Raw genomic sequence first — 20,804 nt, 5'->3', positions numbered from 1 at the left:
GGATAATACTGAGTGACATCCCCTGGGTTGTCGCAGGGCGACGACCGGATCGTACGATACGGTAATGCTGTCGTGTCGACTCCGTGGTCCCTAGAGTGGCGAGGACTAGAGGATGGCCTGGCCAGGTACACGCAGGGCGCGAGTCTGGGCATCACTCGTTTAGGTGTCACATGCGTAGTCGTTACCTGCGGTGTGGCACAAAGCCAGGGTGTGTGGATGATCCGTAGGGGAGATCATGGTGCATGCATAACCGGTTTGTTTTTATGGTTTTCGTATGTGGGCCAATTTCTGGGAAAATGACGAGGTTTGGTTTTCGAGGCTTCTGATCCATTTTCTGGGAAAATGGTGGTTTGGGCCATTATCTGGGATGATGGCGAGGCTTAGTTTTAAGGATATGTTTTGTGGGCCAAATGGGTTTTTGGCGTGCGTAGAAAAAATTATGGTTTTATGGCGCATGTGCATTGGTTTTTATTTCATGCATATTGTTTGAGTTTTATATGATCTAGTGGTGTTTGGAGTTTACTTACCTGCGGCACCATTTTTAGTACCGTAAATTTTGATGCAGAGATCGAGGATGAGGAGGAGGAGGCTGAGCCCGAGGATGTGGCTCCGCCAGGATGCTGATGTTATGTTTTGTATTTGGTTTAAAATTATATTTGTGTCTTGTAATATTTATTTATGTATGTTTTGAACAGTTTTGTATTAAACAAGAAAAATTCTGGTACTTAGTTATTGACTTGCTTTTCGCTGTGTATTTCTTGTGCACATTTGTCGCTTATACACACACTTGACACACGTCGATAGGGTGATGACCCATAATGTCATTATCCGGACGTCTCGATTTCCCCGTGTCCGTGCATGGGGATTTGGGGGCGTCACAAAAAATATAATATGCATGTGAAGAATTATTACCTAATTAAATCACTGATTATAAAAGAAAGCATAAACCATAATATTAACTAATTTAAGTCACAATTCGAATTTATGCTTATTAACTATATTTCCATCTAAAACTAATAATAATATCAATAAACTATTTAAAATATATTAGTTCTAAATATAAAATATGCAATAATTCAATTCAATCAAATACATACTATAATCCTATTGAAGGTCCAAGGCCTCCCCAATATGTAACACTTTTTGCCTTGTCCTGTGAATGTTGAAACTCTACTAATATTTTGTTATCCTCGCCTTTAAATGAGTGTTTCTTCTGATGATTGAGTTCCAGAAAACAATATTTATTATTTCTTTATATATATATATATATATATATATATATATTATATGCGCGCACATGTATATATATAAGCTCATCAATAAGTACCATTAGTTTATTTGTTTAAATAAAATAAGAACGGTACTTACCAATATTCTTTAATTTATGGTCACTAGAGGTAAAAGATGAAGCTATGTACATCCTTTCTTAATGTTCATGCAATATTCTTCAATTGCCCACGATGATGGTTTTGATGATTAATACGGTACGTGTTTGGATACTCGTTTATAAAATAATAATAAATAATGCATATAATACGTAAACAAAGAAAGGAAGAAACATATATGAAAAATGCTAGATCCCCTGCTCGGGGATCCCGTTGAGAGTTATTGCTCCCAATTTTTTTTTTCTTTTTTTTTCTTAGTGATTAAGTAAAAATTGTTTAATATTATTATGAATTTTTTATATTTTTTTAAATATTTAAAAATATTAAAAAAAGATGTAAAAAAAATACAAAAAAAAAAAAAAAAAAAAAAAAATTGGCCTAGCGGGAGCTCCCAGTGGGAGCCCCCAACGGTGGCCTAGCACTATCCAAGATATATTTACATGATTGCACATAAAAAGCATAAGTTCACGTGTTGTTTAACTAAAAAATTTCCTATTTTGATAATTGTACAGTTTCTCATGCCAGCTCTGATCAATTAAAAAAAAAAAATGGAATTCAAAAGAGAGGTTGAAGAAGATGTAGCTCCGCGTGATGGATAAAAAAAGTCTAAGGGCCTGTTGAAATTACAGTGTGAGGTTTAAAAAATACAGTAGAACGATTTAAAGTGTTTAAATGATAAAATTTATCTATTTGATAATTTTACATTAAAGTACTTCTAAATCAAGAAAAGTAAAAAATTACGTTTTAACAAAAATATCAAAGTGACGCTTTTTATCAGAAGCACTTTAGAAAAAAATAGTCCATATTTTACCGTACTATGTACATTACAAAATGACCCTAATTATTTTAGCATATGACAATTTTGACATTCTATATTTTTTATTATTCCTGTATAATCTACTCAAGACTTTGCCTCTTAGTATTTTTCATTCTTCTCCTATCATTTATGTATCGTCTAAGAAATTTTCTTTTTTATTATAATTGTTGAAAAATCTATTAGACCATTTTTGTTATTATTTTATTATAATATTTTATTTTTATTAAGTATATACCCTTTTATATCATTTCTATGTCAAAAAGTATTTTTTAAATTTATTTTCAAACAAATTTAATTTATTTAAAAGTGCTTTAGACATACGGATCTCAAACAATAAATAAATTTTTAATAATAAAATTTATTACATTAAACTCTAAGCTATAAACCTTAAATTAAAAAGAAGAGCCGAATTCCTTTCTTGAAAACTTCCCTCAAGAGAGTCCTCTCCTGTGGAAGGTTGAGGTTTCTGCTTAGTCCTGTGACTAAGCTGGTGTCTCTTAGGCGTAAGCCTTTAGAGTTTTGTCTTAACGATGGAGGATGACATCTCACAAAGGTGGTGCAGTCTTAACCTTATTGAAGAAGAGCAACAAGAGCTCCAACTGCCAGAAGATGCAGTCACGGCTACTAAGCTCAGAGGACACCATTGTCTCCTGGCTATGGTCCTCAATGACTGTTATGCTAACAGGGAGGCTTTTAAGTCCACTATGTCCAAGGTGTGGAACATAGAAGGATGGATATCATACAAGGACTTAGGTCCCAACAAGTTTCTGCTCGAGTTCCAACTTATTCTAGATAAGGAGAAGGTTCTCTAGGGAAGACCCTGGTCCTTTGATCGCCACCTGGTTAGTCTTAAGGATTTTGAAGGTGTGTTGACCCCAAATGAGGTGCAGTTCGACACAGAAACCTTTTGGGTACAAATACATAACCTCCCGTTTGCGAGGATGAACGAGATGGTGGGGAGGAAAATAGGCAAAACAATAGGCAGGATGCACTTGGTAGAGGTGGATGAGCAGGGGTGTGGATGGGGGAGCTTTCTCAGAATAAGGGTAGAGGTAAGCATCATTAAACCTCTAAAGAGAGGCAAAATGATCAATCTGGAAGGCAAACAATGCTGGGCTTACTTCAAATATGAATGTCTTCCTACTATATGGTACAAGTGTGGATTGTTGAAGCATCCCAACGGTAAGTGTCCTAACTTCAACCTGGCCTCTCAACCCCAAGAGCAGTTTGGACATTGGTTGAGGGCATCCTCTGCACATTATCATCACCTGGCAGTGAAGAAGTATGGGGGGTCACCTTCTTCCCATTCACAGGAGTCTCCAACACAAGGTCATAGACACGAGGAAGGAACTCAGCAGGGTGGCAATGACAAGCTTCAACCACCACCAGAGGTGGAGTTCACATGGCAGGAACCACCAGGTAATATCCAACAGTCCACTCTTTTGTCCACCGAGCATAACAATTCCCCTCCTGCACAGGCCTGCAGCTTGCCACACGGATCAGAGGCAACTCAGGACATGGGAAACCAAGAGGTGCAAAATGGTGTATTTCTGTCCCATCATGGGACAGCAGGTCACAAGTCAGGAAACAAGAACCAAAAGCTACCTTTTTCTATGAAAAGCTCCTATAGGTTGGTCGAGCAGAGCCTTAAGGTTAAGGCCAAATCTCCAAAGCAATCCTCTCCTGTAAAAGGTAAGGTATACTGCCCTAGGGGACAGAGAAGTAAAAAGAGTCTTGTGGGTGGAAAAAGGTCCCCCACCAACAAGAGGTGGAAACTGAGAGCTCGAGTGGGCCCAATGAACAACATGGATCAACTTAAGGATGGGATGATGGGCCTTGAGCAAATTGGCAAAGCCCAGAAAAGGAAGGCCCTGACTAAGACAGGAACTGGAGCTAAGAAAAAACTAAGGCTAGTTGATGAGGAAGAGGGTGAGGGAGTTAGTGCAGGGGCAGTGGCTGCTATGCAGCCCTGCTCACCCTCATGAAAATTCTAAGTTGGAACTGCCGAGGGCTTGGGAACCCTCAGACAGTTCGTGAGCTTCACTTATTGGTGAAGCATAAGTGCCCCCTAGTAGTGTTCCTATCAAAAACTAAAAGCAGCAGGGAGAGGATGGAACAGACTAGGAACAAGCTTGGTTTTGATTAGAGTTTTGTGGTTGACAATATTGGAAAAGGTGGCGGTTTGGCAATGCTCTGGAAAAATGAGGTGAAGGCTCAGTTACATTCCTACTCCAGGAGTTATATTGCAGTAATTTTAACACCTGAGCATGGAGGGCAGCCGTGGCTTCTGTCAGGTTTTTATGGGAACCCAGTAGTGGAGAAAAGGAAAGGAAGTTGGCAACTGTTAAGGATGTTGAAGCCTGAGAACCCCACCCCATGGCTTTGCATGGGGGATTTCAATGAAATTCTCAGTTTGGCTGAGAAGTCAGGGGCTGCTTCTAGGCCTTTCTCTCAGATGGAGAGGTTTAGGAAAGCACTTGATGCATGTGAGCTTAGTGACCTGGGATATATAGGCTCCAAGTACACATGGAGCAATAAAAGAGATGGTGGCAGCTTCACTAAAGAGAGGTTAGATCGAGCAGTGGGAAATGCAGCATGGCCATTACTCTACAGCAATTGGGAAGTGCATGTCCTGCCTGTCCTAAACTCTGACCACTCTCCTTTGCTTCTTGTATGTGACAATAGAATAGGTATGTCGAGGAAGGGACACAAGCTATTCAGGTACGAAGCTTCTTGGTCCAGTAGAGAAGGTTGCAAGGATACAATAAAAAGAGCCTAGCTGGAAGCTTCCCATAGGGGTCATTCCCTCAGCTCCATCAACTATGGCCTTGCTAACTGCAGACACCACCTGGGAAGCTGGCAGAAGATTACTACAGTCAGCCAGACCACATTAATCAAGCAGAAGAGTGACATAATTCGACAGTTGCAGGAATCAAACCAAGGAGACTTTAATGACTCTATAAGAAATTTGCAAAGGGAGGTGGATGCAATGCTGGCAGAAGATGAAATCAAATGGAGGCAAAGGTCCAAGCAACTCTGGCTCAGGGAAGGGGACAAGAAATCCAAATATTTTCACAAATGTGCATCCCAAAGAAAGCAAAATAATACCATAAAAGTGGTGAGGAATGAGAGAGAAGAGTGTGCCAGGGAACGTGGAAGTATATGCTCCTTTTTCCAGAGGTTCTATCAGGACCTCTTCAATTCCTCTCACCCAAAAGGAATTGATGAGGCTCTTCAAGGTATGGAGCCTATGGTGACCTCTGAGATGATCAGGAATTTGCTAGTGGAATGCACCCTTGAGGAAGTTAAAAATGCAGTTGTTGAGATGCAACCTTTGAGTTCTCCAGGGCCAGATGGGTTTTCTGCTGGTTTCTATCAAGACAACTGGGCAGTAGTGGGAGACAAGGTATTCTCAACAGTGAAGAACTTTTTCTTAACCAGGGCAGGAGTAGGTGAGGTAAATGACACGTACATTGTCTCAATTTCCAAGAAGAAATGCCCTGATTTAGTCACTGAGTACATGCCTATAAGCCTGTGCAATGTTTTTTACAAAATTGTAGCGAAGGTCTTAGCTAACAGGTTAAAAGCTTTCCTGCCATCCATAATCTCACCAGCACAGAGTGCTTTTGTCCCAGGGCGTTTGATTTCAGATAACATCATAGTGGCATATGAGGCCATGCACTCAATGAAGTACAGGATGAGAAGCAAGAAAGAGGGGTATATGGCCTTGAAATTAGACATGAGTAAGGCCTATGACGACATAGAGTGGGCCTTCTTGGAAGCTGTTATGAGAAAGATGGGTTTTGCTGAAGCATGGTCTAAGCTTATCATGGAGTGTGTAACCTCAGTGAGGTACTCCCACCTTATCAATGGAGAACTCAAGAAAGCTTCCTCCCAACTAGAGGGCTGAGGCAAGGGGACCCCCTTTCCCCTTACCTCTTTATCCTATGCTCTGAAGTCCTTGGTGGAATGCTTGATAAAGTTGAAGAGAAAGGCTTAGTTACTGGGTTCCCTTTTGCTAGGGGTTCTCTTTTGGTTAATCACCTCTTTTTTGCAGACGATAGCCTGCTCTTCTACAGGGCCAATACACTAGAATGGACCAGATTAATCAAGATCCTCACCACATATGAAACTGCATCAGGTCAGAGGTTGAATATGGACAAAATAGCAATTTTCTTCAGCAAGAACACCAGTGCACACAACAAAGAAACCATCCTCAAGGAAGCAAAGGTTTTTGAGAAGTACCTAGGCCTTCCCTCGTATGTGGGAAGGCGTAAATTGGCAGCTTTCAGGCCTATACTGGAATCTATTAGAAACAGGATCCAGAATTGGAAGGTGAAGTTCATGTCTCAGGCAGGGAGAGAAGTACTTCTAAAATTGATTGTTCAAGCAATCCCAACCTACTGTATGAGCATTTTTAAGCTCCCAAAGGCCATTCTCAAGAACATCAACAAGTTGGTGCAACAGTTCTGGTGGGGAAGCAGATATGACAAAGTTAAAACCCAGTGGATTCCTTGGAAAATGCTTGGACAGACAAAAAGTATAGGGGGCTGGGGTATAGGGACTTTAATGACTTCAATGTGGCCCTCCTAGCAAAGCAGGGCTGGAGAATTATTCAGCAACCTCACTCCCTCGCAGCCAAGGTTCTAGAAGCAAAGTACTTCTCAAGAAATGACTTCATGGGCAGCAAGTTGGGCAATAATGCCTCATATCTATGGAAGAGCTTCATGGAGGCTAAACCAGTCTTGGAAGAAGGCCTCTTCTGGAGAATAGAGAATGGGGACTCAGTATACATAGGGAGAGACAGGTGGATACCCCAACCCTCTTCATATCGGGTCCAATCCCCTCTAAGTGATAGACACTCTAGATGGCAAGTTAGTGAACTGATTGACAAGCAAGAGATGACGTGGAATGGTCCTTATTGAGGGAGGTCCTCTCAGTGGAAGAAGCCAATGTGGTCAGCAAGATCCCTATAAGCCTGAGTAGGAGCCCTGACCAACTTACCTGGAGACTCACAAAGAATGGACTCTTCACAGTTAAGAGTGCTTATCATCTTCTAGGGGCAATGGGGGTGTACTCAAAGGGGCAAACTTCTAACAGAGTAAGGAGTACTGATTTCTGGCATAGGCTGTGGAAATTAGGTGTGCCAAATGCAACCAAAATGCTACTCTGGAGAGTTTCTCATGAGTCACTGCCCACAAACCAGAACCTATACAAGAGAAGGATAAGGGAGTCAGCATTGTGTCCCATATGCACCAGGGACTTAGAATCGACTACACATGCCTTGTGGTCATGTCCCTCAGCTCAAGATGCATGGGGACTTAGCTCGAGGAAACTACAAAAGGAGAGGGTGGTCGAGTCTCCATTCTCCAGCATAGTGGGCCACATGTTTTCAATACTGTATGAAAATGACATGTCAACCTTTGCTTCCATAGTTCACCAATTATGAAAGAGAAGGAATCAATATGTATTTGAAGGCAAGTATGATGCCCCTAAGAGAGTGGTAAGTACTGCCACTAAGTTAGTACTTGATTACAAGGAAGCAAACAGCATCCAAGTGAGTAGGGACAAACCAGCAGCACCATCTGTCCGAAGCTGGTTAGCACCTCCTCTACATGCTTTTAAGGCAAATTGGGATGCATCGGTAGATAAAGTTCAGTGCAAGGTTGGGATAGGGGTGGTGATCAGAGACTAGAATGGATGTGTAGTTGCCACCCTTAGAATCCCAAAGGGACCTGCTTCCTGACCCATTGTTAGCTGAATCCTTTGCCGCCTTGAAAGCTATCATCCTGTGCAACCAGCTGAACATGCATGATGTTATCCTCGAGGGAGACTCACTTGGTGTGGTTCAACCGATCAAGGGTGAAGAGCTGAACTGGAGTTGCGCAGGAATGATTATTTAGGACACCAGATCTTTGCTCAAGTCTATGAAAAGTTGGTCTGTGTTGCATGTGTCTAGGAATTGTAATAGTGTTGCCCATTGTTTAGCTAAGGATGCACTTAAACTCTCTTAGGAGAGCATCAGTTTGGAGGGAATCCCTTCTTGTATTCAACATTTGCTAATCTAAATGAATTTTATTTTAAAAAAAAAAAAAAACCCTTAAATTAAAAAATAATATTTTTCACCGTAACTCCGAACATTCACTTATTCTTTTATATCCAAACATTCACTGATTCTTTTATATTCCACACCTAATGCATAAAACAGCCCATTAATTGGTCAGTATTAATAATCATGACTACGGTCTGCTGTTTATTTAATCTTATCATCACCGAACTGTTTCAGCACTACCATTCTCGTTCAAGAAAAACGCTCATCTCTCTCTCTCTCTCTCTCTCTCTCTCACTCTCAAATCAAGCTCCAAAAAAAAAAAAAATGAACCTGCTTCTGCTCCTGATCATGATGACGATCTTCTTCCTCCTCTTGAAACTCCTGCACTCAGTTTTATGGTTGCCGTGGAGAATCCAAGATCATTTCCGCAGGCAAGGCATACGAGGCCCTCCGTACCGTCCTGTTGTCGGAAACACGCCGGAGATTCGGAGGATGATTGTCGAAGCTCAGTCGAAGGCCATGTCTTGGGACGACCATGACATCCTTCAGCGGCTGGCTCCTTACTATTCCGAGTGGTCGGCTGTTTATGGGAGGACGTTTCTGCACTGGTTTGGGTCTACGCCCAGGCTGGCTATCGACGATCCTGACATGATCAAGGAGGTCCTCATGAACACCGGTAGATCATATGAGCACATTGAGTTGACCCCTCCGATGAAGGTGTTCTTTGGACAAGGAATATTTGCGTTGAGGGGTGAAAGATGGAGCCTTCATAGAAGAATCGCAAACCAAGCTTTTAAGATGGAGAACGTTAAGGTAATTTTTCAATACCAATACTAGTACACTTCGTATTTGGTCAACAAAAATTCATTAAATATTATAGTACTATTCGTTTATGCTTTGAATATTCGTTTAATGTTAGAGTTCCAACAAAAACGGTAGGAGCTCTAAATCACTCAATTTAATCATAGTTAATAATATATAAAAAGAGAAGTGTTGCAGCTACAAAAAAAATCTTATAAAAATAAACCTACAAAATAATGAGATTTCAATTTTCATATGAAATGTCACATCTACTTTAAAATGAAGTAGTTTTACAATAAAGTATCAACCCACATTAGTTTATGAATTTATTTTTATGAAATATTTTTGTGACTAAAACATTCATTTAATAAGAAAAAAGAAATAAATAATAGGTTAGATCGTACAAAGAAGGTGTAAACACTCTATGAGAACTACTTTAGGGAAAGTTGAAATCAAATTTTGTTAGTTTAATTTTTGTAGCAATGCTATGTCGGGACATTGCCACAATGGTAATATTGCAGGCTGGGGTGCCAGAGATTGTGGCTAGTACTAAACAGATGCTCCAAAAGTGGGAAGAAGAGAGAGGAGAAAGCGACGAATTCGAGATGGATGTGCACAAAGAGCTTCAAAACCTTTTAGCAGACATAATATCTAGAATTGCATTTGGAAGTAGCTTTGAGGAGGGGAAGAGGATCTTCATGTTACAAGAGCAGCAATTACGCCTTCTCACCCTAGCTTTTCAAAGTGTCTACCCTCCTGGTTTCAGGTAATCCAGTACATATTCAAGATTCTTATCATAGGCTTACTTCACCATTCTTAATGGGCTAGAGCAAAATTTGAAAATCCGACTCTGCTCCAAGTCCAACCAAACAGAGTTCGAGTCAGATTTCCTTTTTAATATTCCAAAAATGCTAGCACAGGAACATAACTAAACCTGTCTTGTACCCAAGTTCTCTAGATTCTGTTTGTTTTGCTATTATTTCCTATTGGATGAGATGTACTCTGGGCGTACTATTCATGAAAGTGTAGTGATTTTGACAAAAGAGTTTTGTTTCTGTATACGGGCTATTTGCCTTGAATTAACAAAAGCCTATTTATTCAAAATTTTGTTATCTCCAATTACACTAATTGATGCGATATATCTTAAGTGACTTTATAAGTCAACCATCAAATTAAAAACAACTTAAAATGTGATATATTATATCTCTGGTGTGGTTTTGAGGATGATGAAAATCAGGATAAGGAATACTATTTTTTGTGAATGAATGATATATACATCCATATGTAGGTTTTTGCCCACTACGAATAACAGAGAGAGGTGGAGGCTAGAGAAGGAATCACGGGAATCTATTCAGATGTTGATAGAGGGCAATAAAAGCAAGGGGAAAGAAAGTTCAAGAAATTTTCTTGGTCTCTTGCTATCTTCTCATAAGAATCACAATGGTGAAGAAGAAAAACTAGAGGTGACAGAAATCATGGATGATTGTAAGAGTTTCTACTTTGCAGGAAAGGAAACAAGTGCTAATCTTTTGACTTGGGCACTCTTCCTTCTAGCATCACATCAAGAATGGCAAAGTAAGGCACGAAAAGAAGTCTTAAAGATTTGTGGAGATAATGAACATCCCACAGCTGAGAATTTAAACGACCTTAAGATGGTGAGTTCAAATATTCCTCACTTTCCTACCCATTATTGTAGCATCAACAAGCTTTCACTTCATTGTTAAGCATTTTAAAGTTGAAGATAACACTCTTTTTTGCATCATCAAGTAGGCTTATTCATTTTATATTATTATGCATAAAGGATACATATAAAATGTTTGAACGGATAATTAGAGAGAATCTTAATATACAATAATTTTCCTGGTTCCTTATTTATTCATGATTATGCATTAAACCATGCACCAAATTATGACTAAACTACTGCTAACAATGATCGAGAAACTAGTACTTGTAAGCTAGATATTATTCATTATTCTGACTTGTTTCATGATTGTGCATATTTTAATCACTCGAATAGATATTTAGCATTAAATGGATAGCGAACTATGTTGAACCATGAAATAGTATAAATTTCTTCTTGTTTCCTCAACAGGTGAGTATGATACTAAATGAATCACTTCGCCTCTATCCTGTGGCTACAATGACGTTGCGGCAAACAACCAGACGAGTTAAGTTAGGGAAACTCGACATTCCAACAGGAACCCAGCTCTGTTTGCTTTTCACAGCTGTCCATCATGATATTGAGATATGGGGAAAAGATGCACATAAATTCAATCCATTGAATTTTTCTGAGTCTCGAAAGAATTTAGCCCCATATTTCCCATTTGGGTTAGGACCTAGAATTTGTGCAGGTCAGAATCTAGCCCTGGTTGAGGCAAAGGTGGCATTGGCTATGATCGTCCGACAATATTCTTTTACCATGTCCCCAACTTATGTTCATGCACCGATAATGTTGATGACCCTTCAACCTCAACATGGTGCACACCTCTTGTTTAGGAGGATTAGTGCCTGAAACTTGCAGCTTTAGCATGGAGTAGAGCAACTCATGTTTTGGAGGATAATTGCCTAAGGTTGCAGCCTCTTTGCGCATGCCACAACGTATGTTCATGGCTCAATTTGGAAATGTTTGTGTGTATGTGTTTTTTTTCCTTAAATACCGTTTGTTGCTTTCTGAGTTTGGATGTTATGTGTTGAAAAAATCTTTGCTGACTTTCACAATGTAATACAATTGAAGTTAGAAAATGCTATCTATATTTACAATTGTACTTACATAACCTTACGTGCTTATGTGTCAACTATTGAAAATGGTGAGAGTTTTAAAATTCTAAATTTAAAATTCAAATTAAAAAAGAAATTACTTATAAAATGGAGACACCACTCAAGACTTGTAATATTATGCGTAAAATTATGCGTACATATAGCACTACTCATTTGAGTTGTTTGAAATTTTACTTAATCAAACATCTATGCATTAAAACCAAGCCTCACGGTGCTGTTGAGTCTCGAATCATGCTAGCATTAAATGGTTCTGTTATGTAGATCAGTGCAGATGATATAATTGGCTTTGATGAAATAAAGTATGTATACACAGTCTGTAATATATTTTTTAGCGTTCTCATCCAAGCAACTCTTTCCTTCTTGACGTACCTCTACAGAAATTAATCCCTACTCTCTTTCTCTCTCTCACTGAGTTTTGAAGTTTGCAAGCAGTTCGAGGCCCCGGCTACTGTCTAATCATTGTTGACTTAGCGAACATCCGACAACAACGCCAAAGTTTAATCGAAGCTAATCGTCACCATTAACCACAACATTCTTCACCGTGTTGCTCCTTTTTACTAAAGTGGTCGGGCTTGTATTGGAAAAGCTTCTATATTGGTTTTGGTCAAATCCGAGTCAGCCAATATTAGATCAAATCTAAATCAAAATCATCCTTTTTTTTTTTCAAAACTAATACCTCAGTATTTCATTTATAGACTTCAACTATTACAATGTTTATCATTTTCCAGACCCTTGCCAACAAAGTCTGGCATTTCCTCTATCCACACGGTTTTTTCTAACAAACTTAGAGCTGTCCTAGTTAAAGTATGAGCCACTGTATTGCTCTATTTATAAACAAATTGCAATCGGTAATCAACATTTCTATTAAAGAAAAACTTCATATCTTCAACCAAGGACCCAAAGAATGACATCTCCTCTTCATCCCTTTGAACTGCCACAATAACAGTTTTTGCATCTCCTTCAAAAATTGCATTGTGAATATTAAGTTCACTACACAGCTCCAACATCATCGTCAAGGCATAACACTCTGCCACCATTGGATTTTCAACACTTTTCTTTTGATCACAGACTGCAACCAGCCCCTCTCCTTCCTCATTCCTAATGTTAATACCCATTCTCATTCTTCTTTCTTTCACATCTAAAGAGGCATCCTAATTTACTTTAACAAAATCATCTGAATTTATTTGTGGTATTAATCCACTTTTATACATTATGATCATTTAATTATTTATATGACCTACTCTTACATGGCATAAATATGTATGATTTTCATAAACATTCAAATAATCAGAAATAGATACTTTATTATTAATATCAATATTCAGTACATACATATTATGGCATTCACACCTTTCACTTTACCCTTACAAATAATAATTGTTCGAGACTGAAACTCAACTGTGTATCTTTTGTGATCTAGTACAAGCACAAATACTAAATATCTAAGAATACTAGTACATACAATACATTGTAGTAAAAAAAATAACTGAGCCATTTTAAATAAAATTTGCATGTACCTTAACCCAAGACACTGCAATTTGAATTGTTGCCCATACACAGTTTGTTCTAACCTGTTTGTTTTTCTTCAACTTTAACAAACAGTTCTTTATTCCTGTAAATTTGTTTTGTTGCTGCAAAGTCAACCCACCATGAATTTGACTCTGGTTTCACAAGCATTACTTTTGAAACTATCATCACAATTTCATTTGATTTTCCTTTATTAGGACATTGTGATTTGTAATACCCACTTTTTCTACATATAAAATAATTTTCAATAAATGGTTTGCTTTTTCTATTTTTCAACCGTTCTTTTTTTCTTGAACTATTTTCACTTTATCTTGTTATGTGGAGAATATGTGTCTTGAGCCATCATTATACTAGAAGATCCATTCTTTTTGTTCCTCCGGTTCATTCTTTCTTCTTCAAGTACTAAAAGTCTTTGGAACAATGTCATGCTGGGCCTTTGGTGAAATGCCTTTGTTCACTCCAGAAATTTAAAATTTAGATGTGATGAAAATGATGTTGTCTTTTTGGTCAATTTGCTTCCCAGTTTGCTGAACAATACTATCATTTAGGATGGTATTGTTTGAATTCTTGTTACCATTGGCTAAAATGGCACCATTTTAAAAAAAGGTGTTGTCTTCTTTCTTGCGCAAACTAGATTCTATTTGAGTTGGATCTTCAACAAAAGGTGTTGGATCTTCATTTTCCTCTGGCGAGTTGGATGGCAATGACAATAAGTCTGATGAGTCCCCGACATTGTTGAACCTCTATGATGGTGAGGAACTTTGGCGACCAGCCATAACAGTTTTTGAAAAATTTTGGTCATTCCCTATTTCGGGTAGCACTGTATTTCCTCTTTGAGTGAAAATATTTCAATTGTTTTCTTCAAAATATTAACTAGTTATAAGATTTTGTAAATTCCTAGTATACTCGAGGCCTTCCACCCTGATTTGGAAAAGTTTTTCCCTTGGCTTTGAAAGTCTTTGTAAGTGATTGTAATACACAAGTGTTGTTGCCAAAGTAGGTATTTATATATTGAAGGTCTTCTCTATGCGAGAATACAACTCCTCTGTCATGACAAGGCTTTTAATACCACTAAAAGAAATTATAGAATGAAAATGGGTTGTGTTTACACAATATGGTAACACTCTAGTGAGGGTATTTGTCCCACGAGTTATTGATAGATAGAAGAATTGCAAGTACTCAAATTGTGCACAAATGGTATCTATTTATAGACCACAAGGCACTAGTTGATAAAGGATACAACTATTGTCAAGGGCCACAACCGTTTGACCAAATCAAACAGTTGTGTCTTTTGGCACTTCCTCAACAAACACCCATGGGTACCATCACCATGGAGAGAGTGTGAATCTAAGAAGTACACCGTTTGATGTGTGATGACACCCCTTAGATCTATAGATTCATTATCACTTAATGGTGTTATAAATAAATGAATATTTTTTCTTTTAGTTTCTATGATACTATTAATTATTTATATAATTTTATCGTTGGATTTGAAATAACCTACTTTTTCACATTTGAGCTAGTTGAAATGGGTTCAATGGGTTGTGCACAATTTAACCCAATAAGCATTAATTATTAAACAGATTAAGTAGGTCATGTTGTGTCACCCATTAATTATATGGGTTGGATTTGGATTTTAGGGCCTAACCTATTTAACTAAACGGGTCATGTTTAGGTCGACCTATATACCAAAGCCCCGCATCGCAATCTCTCTTCCACGCTAACCCAACTGCAAGCCACAACATCCTCTCATGCCAAAACTCCTTCTCTTCAAAGCAACCACCAGTCACTACCTCTCTACTCTTTCATTACTTGCTAATCACTCCTATCTCAGTATTGTGAATCATTGTAAACATAGTTCATCTTCCCAATGTGAGCACCCTGATGTTTATAACACACCATGGATCATGGACACAGGAGCCACTGATCACATGGTGTGCTCCACCTCATTTTTTGAAAAACCCTCTTCTTGCATACAAGCTTTTGTGCAGCTTCCAAATGGTACAAAGGCTGAAGTCACACACATAAGCATTGTCAAACATTCAGAATCTCTATTTTTGATTTATGTCCTATGTGTGCCCTTATTTACATTCAATTTGATCTCAGTTAGTAAGCTTACTCAAAGAACAGATACATACTTATTTTTCTTAAGTGATATGTGCTTCATTTAGGCCCTCTCTTCATGGATGACGATTGAGCTTACAGTTCATGCTGGCATGTATTACTTGTTGCCTTGTTCCCATGATAGCAACATCAATCCTCCTTCAACTCTCTTCAACCCTCCCCAATCAAACTTGAGTCAATCAAGCAGCCACACAACAACTTTTTGATCTATGACACTTTAGATTAGGACATTTATCTTCACAAAGGATGAGTTTAATTCATTCTCATGTACCTAATGTAAAGTCCAATGATCATTCTCATAGTAAAATCTACCATTTGGCCAGGCAAAAACGTCTTTCCTTTCCTTCAAGTGTATCCAATAATTCATTCCTTTTTGACCTAATACACTGTGATATATGGGAGCCATATTGTCAAGCTTCACTTCAAGGTTTTCATTACTTTTTGACTATTGTGGATGATTATTTTAGAGTGACTTGGGTTTTTTTTATTTTTTATTTTTATGAAACTACAATCAGATACAAGTTCTATCTTACAGCCATTCTTTCAATTCATACACACTCAATTCAATAAGAAAGTGAAGAAAATCAAGACTGACAATGGCCTTGAATTCGATATGGCTAATTTCTATAAAGATAATGGCATCATTCACTGAAAGTCTTGTGTGTATACCCCTCCTCAACATAATGGTGTTGTTGAGAGGAAACACCAACACCTCTTAAATGTGCCCCAAGCCTTTCTCTTTCAAGTTGCATTGCCTACTCAATTTTGGGGAGATGCAATTTTAATAGCTACATGCATCATTAATAGGATACCTACACCTCTCATTTCTAATAAATCTCCCAATGAAATGCCTTTTCATCACCACCTTCCTATGCTCACTTTAGAGTTTTTGGATGCCTAAGTTATGCTAGCACCACAAAACAACATAGAACTAAGTTTGAGCCACGAGTTAGGCCCTATATCTTTCTAGGATACCCTGCAAATGTCAAAGGTTACAAGCTTTATTTCATAGAAATGCATTCCACATTCATTTCTAGGAATGTAATCTTCCATGAATCTTTATTTCCATTCCAATCTTCCACCTTTATTTCCTCTTCTCATTCCCTTAAAGACATCCATTCTTCCTTTCCTCAAAATCTGGTACTCCCTCTATCACTATCAGATGACTCATTTTCACCCACTTGCATGTCAAAATCTACCGTACTAGATGACTCACAATCTAAAATACTCCATCCTGAAACTTCTTTCCCTACTAACTCCCTTGATTCAACTTCTCTTCCACCCCATCCTCATGAGCTGCATACCACCCCTCCTCTTCGAAGGTCCACTAGAGATAGACATCAACCTGCCTATCTCCATCAATACCACTGTAAGATAGCAGCATCCCATCCACTCACCAATAACTCATCCACATCCTCTTCAACTCTTCACCCACTCCATCATCACTTGTCCTATAAACATCTCTCCCCATCCCACCAATCTTTTTTTGTTTCCCTCTTATTGTTTTCTGAACCAGCCTCCTATAGTGAAGTTGTCTAGTTTAGGCATTGGTAGGATGCCATGAGTACTAAACTCAGTGCCTTAGAAGAGAACAACACTTGGACTATTACTCCTCTTCCTAAAACAAAACTGCAATTGGTTGTAAATATGTCTTCAAAGTCAAGCTCTAATCTGATGGTTCTCTTGAAAGATACAAAGTAAGGCTTGTAACAAAGGGATACACTCAAAGAGAGGGTTTTGACTTCCAAGAGACCTTCAGTCCAGTGGCCAAACTAACCACAGTTCATGTCTTCCTTGCCTTAGCATCCATTCAAAACTGGTTTTTATTTCAAGTGGATATTCATAATGCCTTTTTACATGGGAATCTTGATGAGGAAATTTGTATGGACCTACTACTTAGTTACAACATTCACAAAGAGCAGCTTGAGGGGGAGAAATTAGTAAGCAAGCTGATTAAGTCCATCTAGGACTTAAACAAGCATCAAGGCAATGGCTTTCAAAATTCTCTAATTCACTCACTGCCATTGGTTTTCATCAATCTAGATTTGACTACTCTTTAATCATTAAAGAGAGTAAAAAAGGAGGATTCACAGCACACTTAGTGTATGTGGATGATATCATAATAGGAGGCAATTCTCAAGAAGAAATTGATCTACTCAAAGCTTACCTTCATGGAAAACTCAAAATCAAGGACCTTGGACCCCTCAAATACCTCCTCGGACTGGAGATTGCATGGTCATCAGCTGGAATAGATATCTATCTGAGGAAGTATACCCTCGGAATCTTGAAAGACTCAGGGTTACTTGGCACCCAACTAGCTTCCACACCCATTGAGTTAAATCATAAATTGAGTCATACCACAAATGAAATCCTACAAGACCCTACAGCCTATAGAAGACTCATTAGCAGGCTCATCTACTTAACCATCACCTGGCTAGACATTACTTATGATGTAAATGTTCTGAGCTATTTTATGGACAATCACAAGCTCACCTACACTCAGCTTATAGAGTTCCTAGGTATGTCAAAGGATCTATAGGCCAAGGTATCTTCCTATCATGAAGGTCATCTCTACAATTGAAGGCCTATAGTGGCTCTGATTGGGCTGCTTGTCCCGAGACTAGGAGGTCTATCACAGGTTTTTTGTATATTTATTGGAGACTCGTTGATAAGCTGAAAATCAAAGAAACAAGTGACTGTTTCTAGGCCTTAGCAGAGACAGAATATAGAACATTGGCCTCTACAAGCTGTAAAATTATTTGGCTCCATGGTCTATTAAAAGAATTCAACATTGACCATGCACAACCTGCTCTCTTGCTCTATGATAACCAAGCAACCATCTATATCACAAAACACCTCATCCTCCATAAGAGAACTAAACACATAGAATTGGATTGCCATTTTGTTAGAGAAAAGTTCTTAGATGAAATAATCACACCTGTCCACATTGCCTCGAAGTTCCAACTAGCAGATATCTTCACTAAGGCCTTAAGGGTTTCTGTTTTTCAATTCTTATTGTCCAAAATGGGAATACTCAACATCTATGCCCATCTTGAGGGGGAGTCTCACGAAACAAAATATGAGTACAAGGAAAAGAAACATGAGAACACTGAGCAAACACACTACAGCATACAATGCAACAACCAAGTTGATGAAAAGCACAATGTAGCAACTAAAAGGTGTAAAGCAGTGGCACATAAAAGCAAGACAACAGAAGAAAAGCATGTGGCAACAGATCACACTCAAAGGCTGCACAAATTGCACACAAAAGCAGATAAAGTGATGAAAGACATGTAAAACCATGCCTAATTCAATTGATTGTAGAAGATTACTTGTAAATTAGTAGAAGATAAAATGTTAACTTTAGACTCTTCCTTTTCTATTTTCTATAGTGTATATATATGTAGCAAAACTTTGTATCAATTATTCAATTCAATGAGAACAAGATCTTCTCCACAATGTGGCTTCACTTCAAGTTCTCATTTTCACTTCTAACACTCTTCCCCTCAGGTTGTTCTCTCTCTCTCTCTCTGAGTGTCGTGCCTCCATGAACTCAATTTTGTTTGGCCACCATGTCTGTCGTCACACCAACTCCATCGTAGGATTGTTTTGTTTTCTCTCAATGAGTTATCTCGCACGGTCGCTCCCTCACTAGATTAATTCCCATGAATTCAAGTTCTAGCCTTTGAGTTCTACCCACTTATGATATATAATTACATAAATGCCCTTAAGATCACGTGTATATCTCCCAATGAAAGATTCTAAGCCTTTAATAGTAATTACATCTCTACCTTAGTTGGAAGTCATGATAGATTGTTTTATTTTATCTCAAGTGGGTCTTGTTCGGATTTTGAGTTCGATTGTATTTGTTGCAAAAAACCTATAAGATTTTGTGTGGGTTTGGGCTTATTTTAAATGGACTTGTGATCATGTGGAATTTTGTTAAGTGAATATAAGTAGAGATGTGTTTTACATGGGCTTGGCTTAATTGAGTAAATATGTTAGTCATGCACTTTATCTTACAAGAATAATTTAGAGCTCAATATATTAGCTGGAGAAGTTATGTGGATATTGATGATGAAATTGGGAAGTGATGATATTTTAAGGTTATGAGAATTTTAAATTTTTAGGAAAACTAGGTTTTTTTTAAGTATTTCAAGCTTAATTAGAGATTTAAATAACTTACGTGTCTATTTTATAGGTGCCAACTGATTTTGTTCATTACTGTTGTGGAAAAATTAAAAAAAAAAGTTAAAAAGTCCAAGTAAGCGATGTTTCTATGCTAGATTTTGCATAAAAAAGATATGTGACCGGTGCAAAACTGCAAGTGCACAGTATCATAGTTTTATAGTAAAGTAATAAGTAGAGTATCGTCCTCAGGGATTGGTACCTTACTCTTGCCAAATACCAAAATTATACTAATCTCAATTTTATCTAGATGAATCGCTAAGGTTTTTGTAGTTGCAAATAAACTTAGATCAACTCAAAGAGAAATAAGCAACGAAAATAAAACTGACTTTCAAAGATCAAATTCAATGGGGAAGAAAACTTCTAGGAAATCGATTTCACCATAATTCTTCACTATGCTTTTCTCATCCAGCTAATTTAACTTAAACCTCTTTTGTCTATTAGCAAATCTCTAATTCATCCAAAAGCCGCTTTCGATAGTCAATTGGAAGTGATTCTAGTTTATCAATTCACACAAGAGTATGCAAATTAAATAATCAAGAACGCAATAAGAGCAATGATTTAATTACTACACAGGTTCATACAAGTCTTTCGATCTCTATACTTACCTATGCTGAAATATCCAAGATCTACCCTATGATTCCCTCTTTCGATAGCAAATCACAAGATTAATAATCATCTAATCAATGGCCAGTTAATTAGAAGCATTAAACTCAGAATAAATCAGATAAACAAAGAGAGAATTGCATTAAATTAGCATGGACAAACAAGCATAGTTCGGAAATAGGTTACATCGTTTTCCTAGAATAAAGAAAATTTAGCTCATGCTAGAAATGGAATTCAACATAAACGAATTCACCATAATTGTTCTGAGAAGATGGGAAGAAGAAAATAAACACTGAAAAATCCTCCTTGCAGCCTCAACTCGTCGTCAAAAGCTCAAGGGAACGATTCAACGCTTTTCTCCCGTCCGTGCTCGTGTATGAATCCAATGTACGTGCAATAAATTGGAATTCCGTCTCCAAAACAAATGATTTGAATCCCTCTAGCTATGTTTTTCTCTCCCAAAGAGTGTTCTCCAGTCAAAACTCTCGGCTCTAGAGTGAAGAATGGCCTTTTATATGATCCCACG

The 20,804-nt window shown here is 38.0% G+C and overlaps 1 protein-coding gene across 1 annotated transcript; it reads left to right on the top strand.

Moving 5' to 3' along the window:
- The first annotated feature begins 8,506 nt into the window (after positions 1-8,506).
- LOC122295787 (cytochrome P450 734A1-like) lies at positions 8,507-11,797 on the top strand. Its single transcript, XM_043105043.1, has 4 exons — positions 8,507-9,067; positions 9,577-9,821; positions 10,344-10,710; positions 11,148-11,797. The coding sequence occupies exons 1-4, from the start codon at positions 8,579-8,581 to the stop codon at positions 11,565-11,567; spliced, it is 1,521 nt and encodes a 506-aa protein (XP_042960977.1). The 5' UTR covers positions 8,507-8,578; the 3' UTR covers positions 11,568-11,797.
- The last annotated feature ends 9,007 nt before the right edge of the window (positions 11,798-20,804 follow it).

Source organism: Carya illinoinensis, chromosome 15 (genome assembly GCF_018687715.1).
Source record: "Carya illinoinensis cultivar Pawnee chromosome 15, C.illinoinensisPawnee_v1, whole genome shotgun sequence".
NCBI lineage: Eukaryota > Viridiplantae > Streptophyta > Magnoliopsida > Fagales > Juglandaceae > Carya > Carya illinoinensis.
Note: the sequence above shows the minus strand (reverse complement) of the source record. Positions and strands in the feature narration are given on the sequence as shown.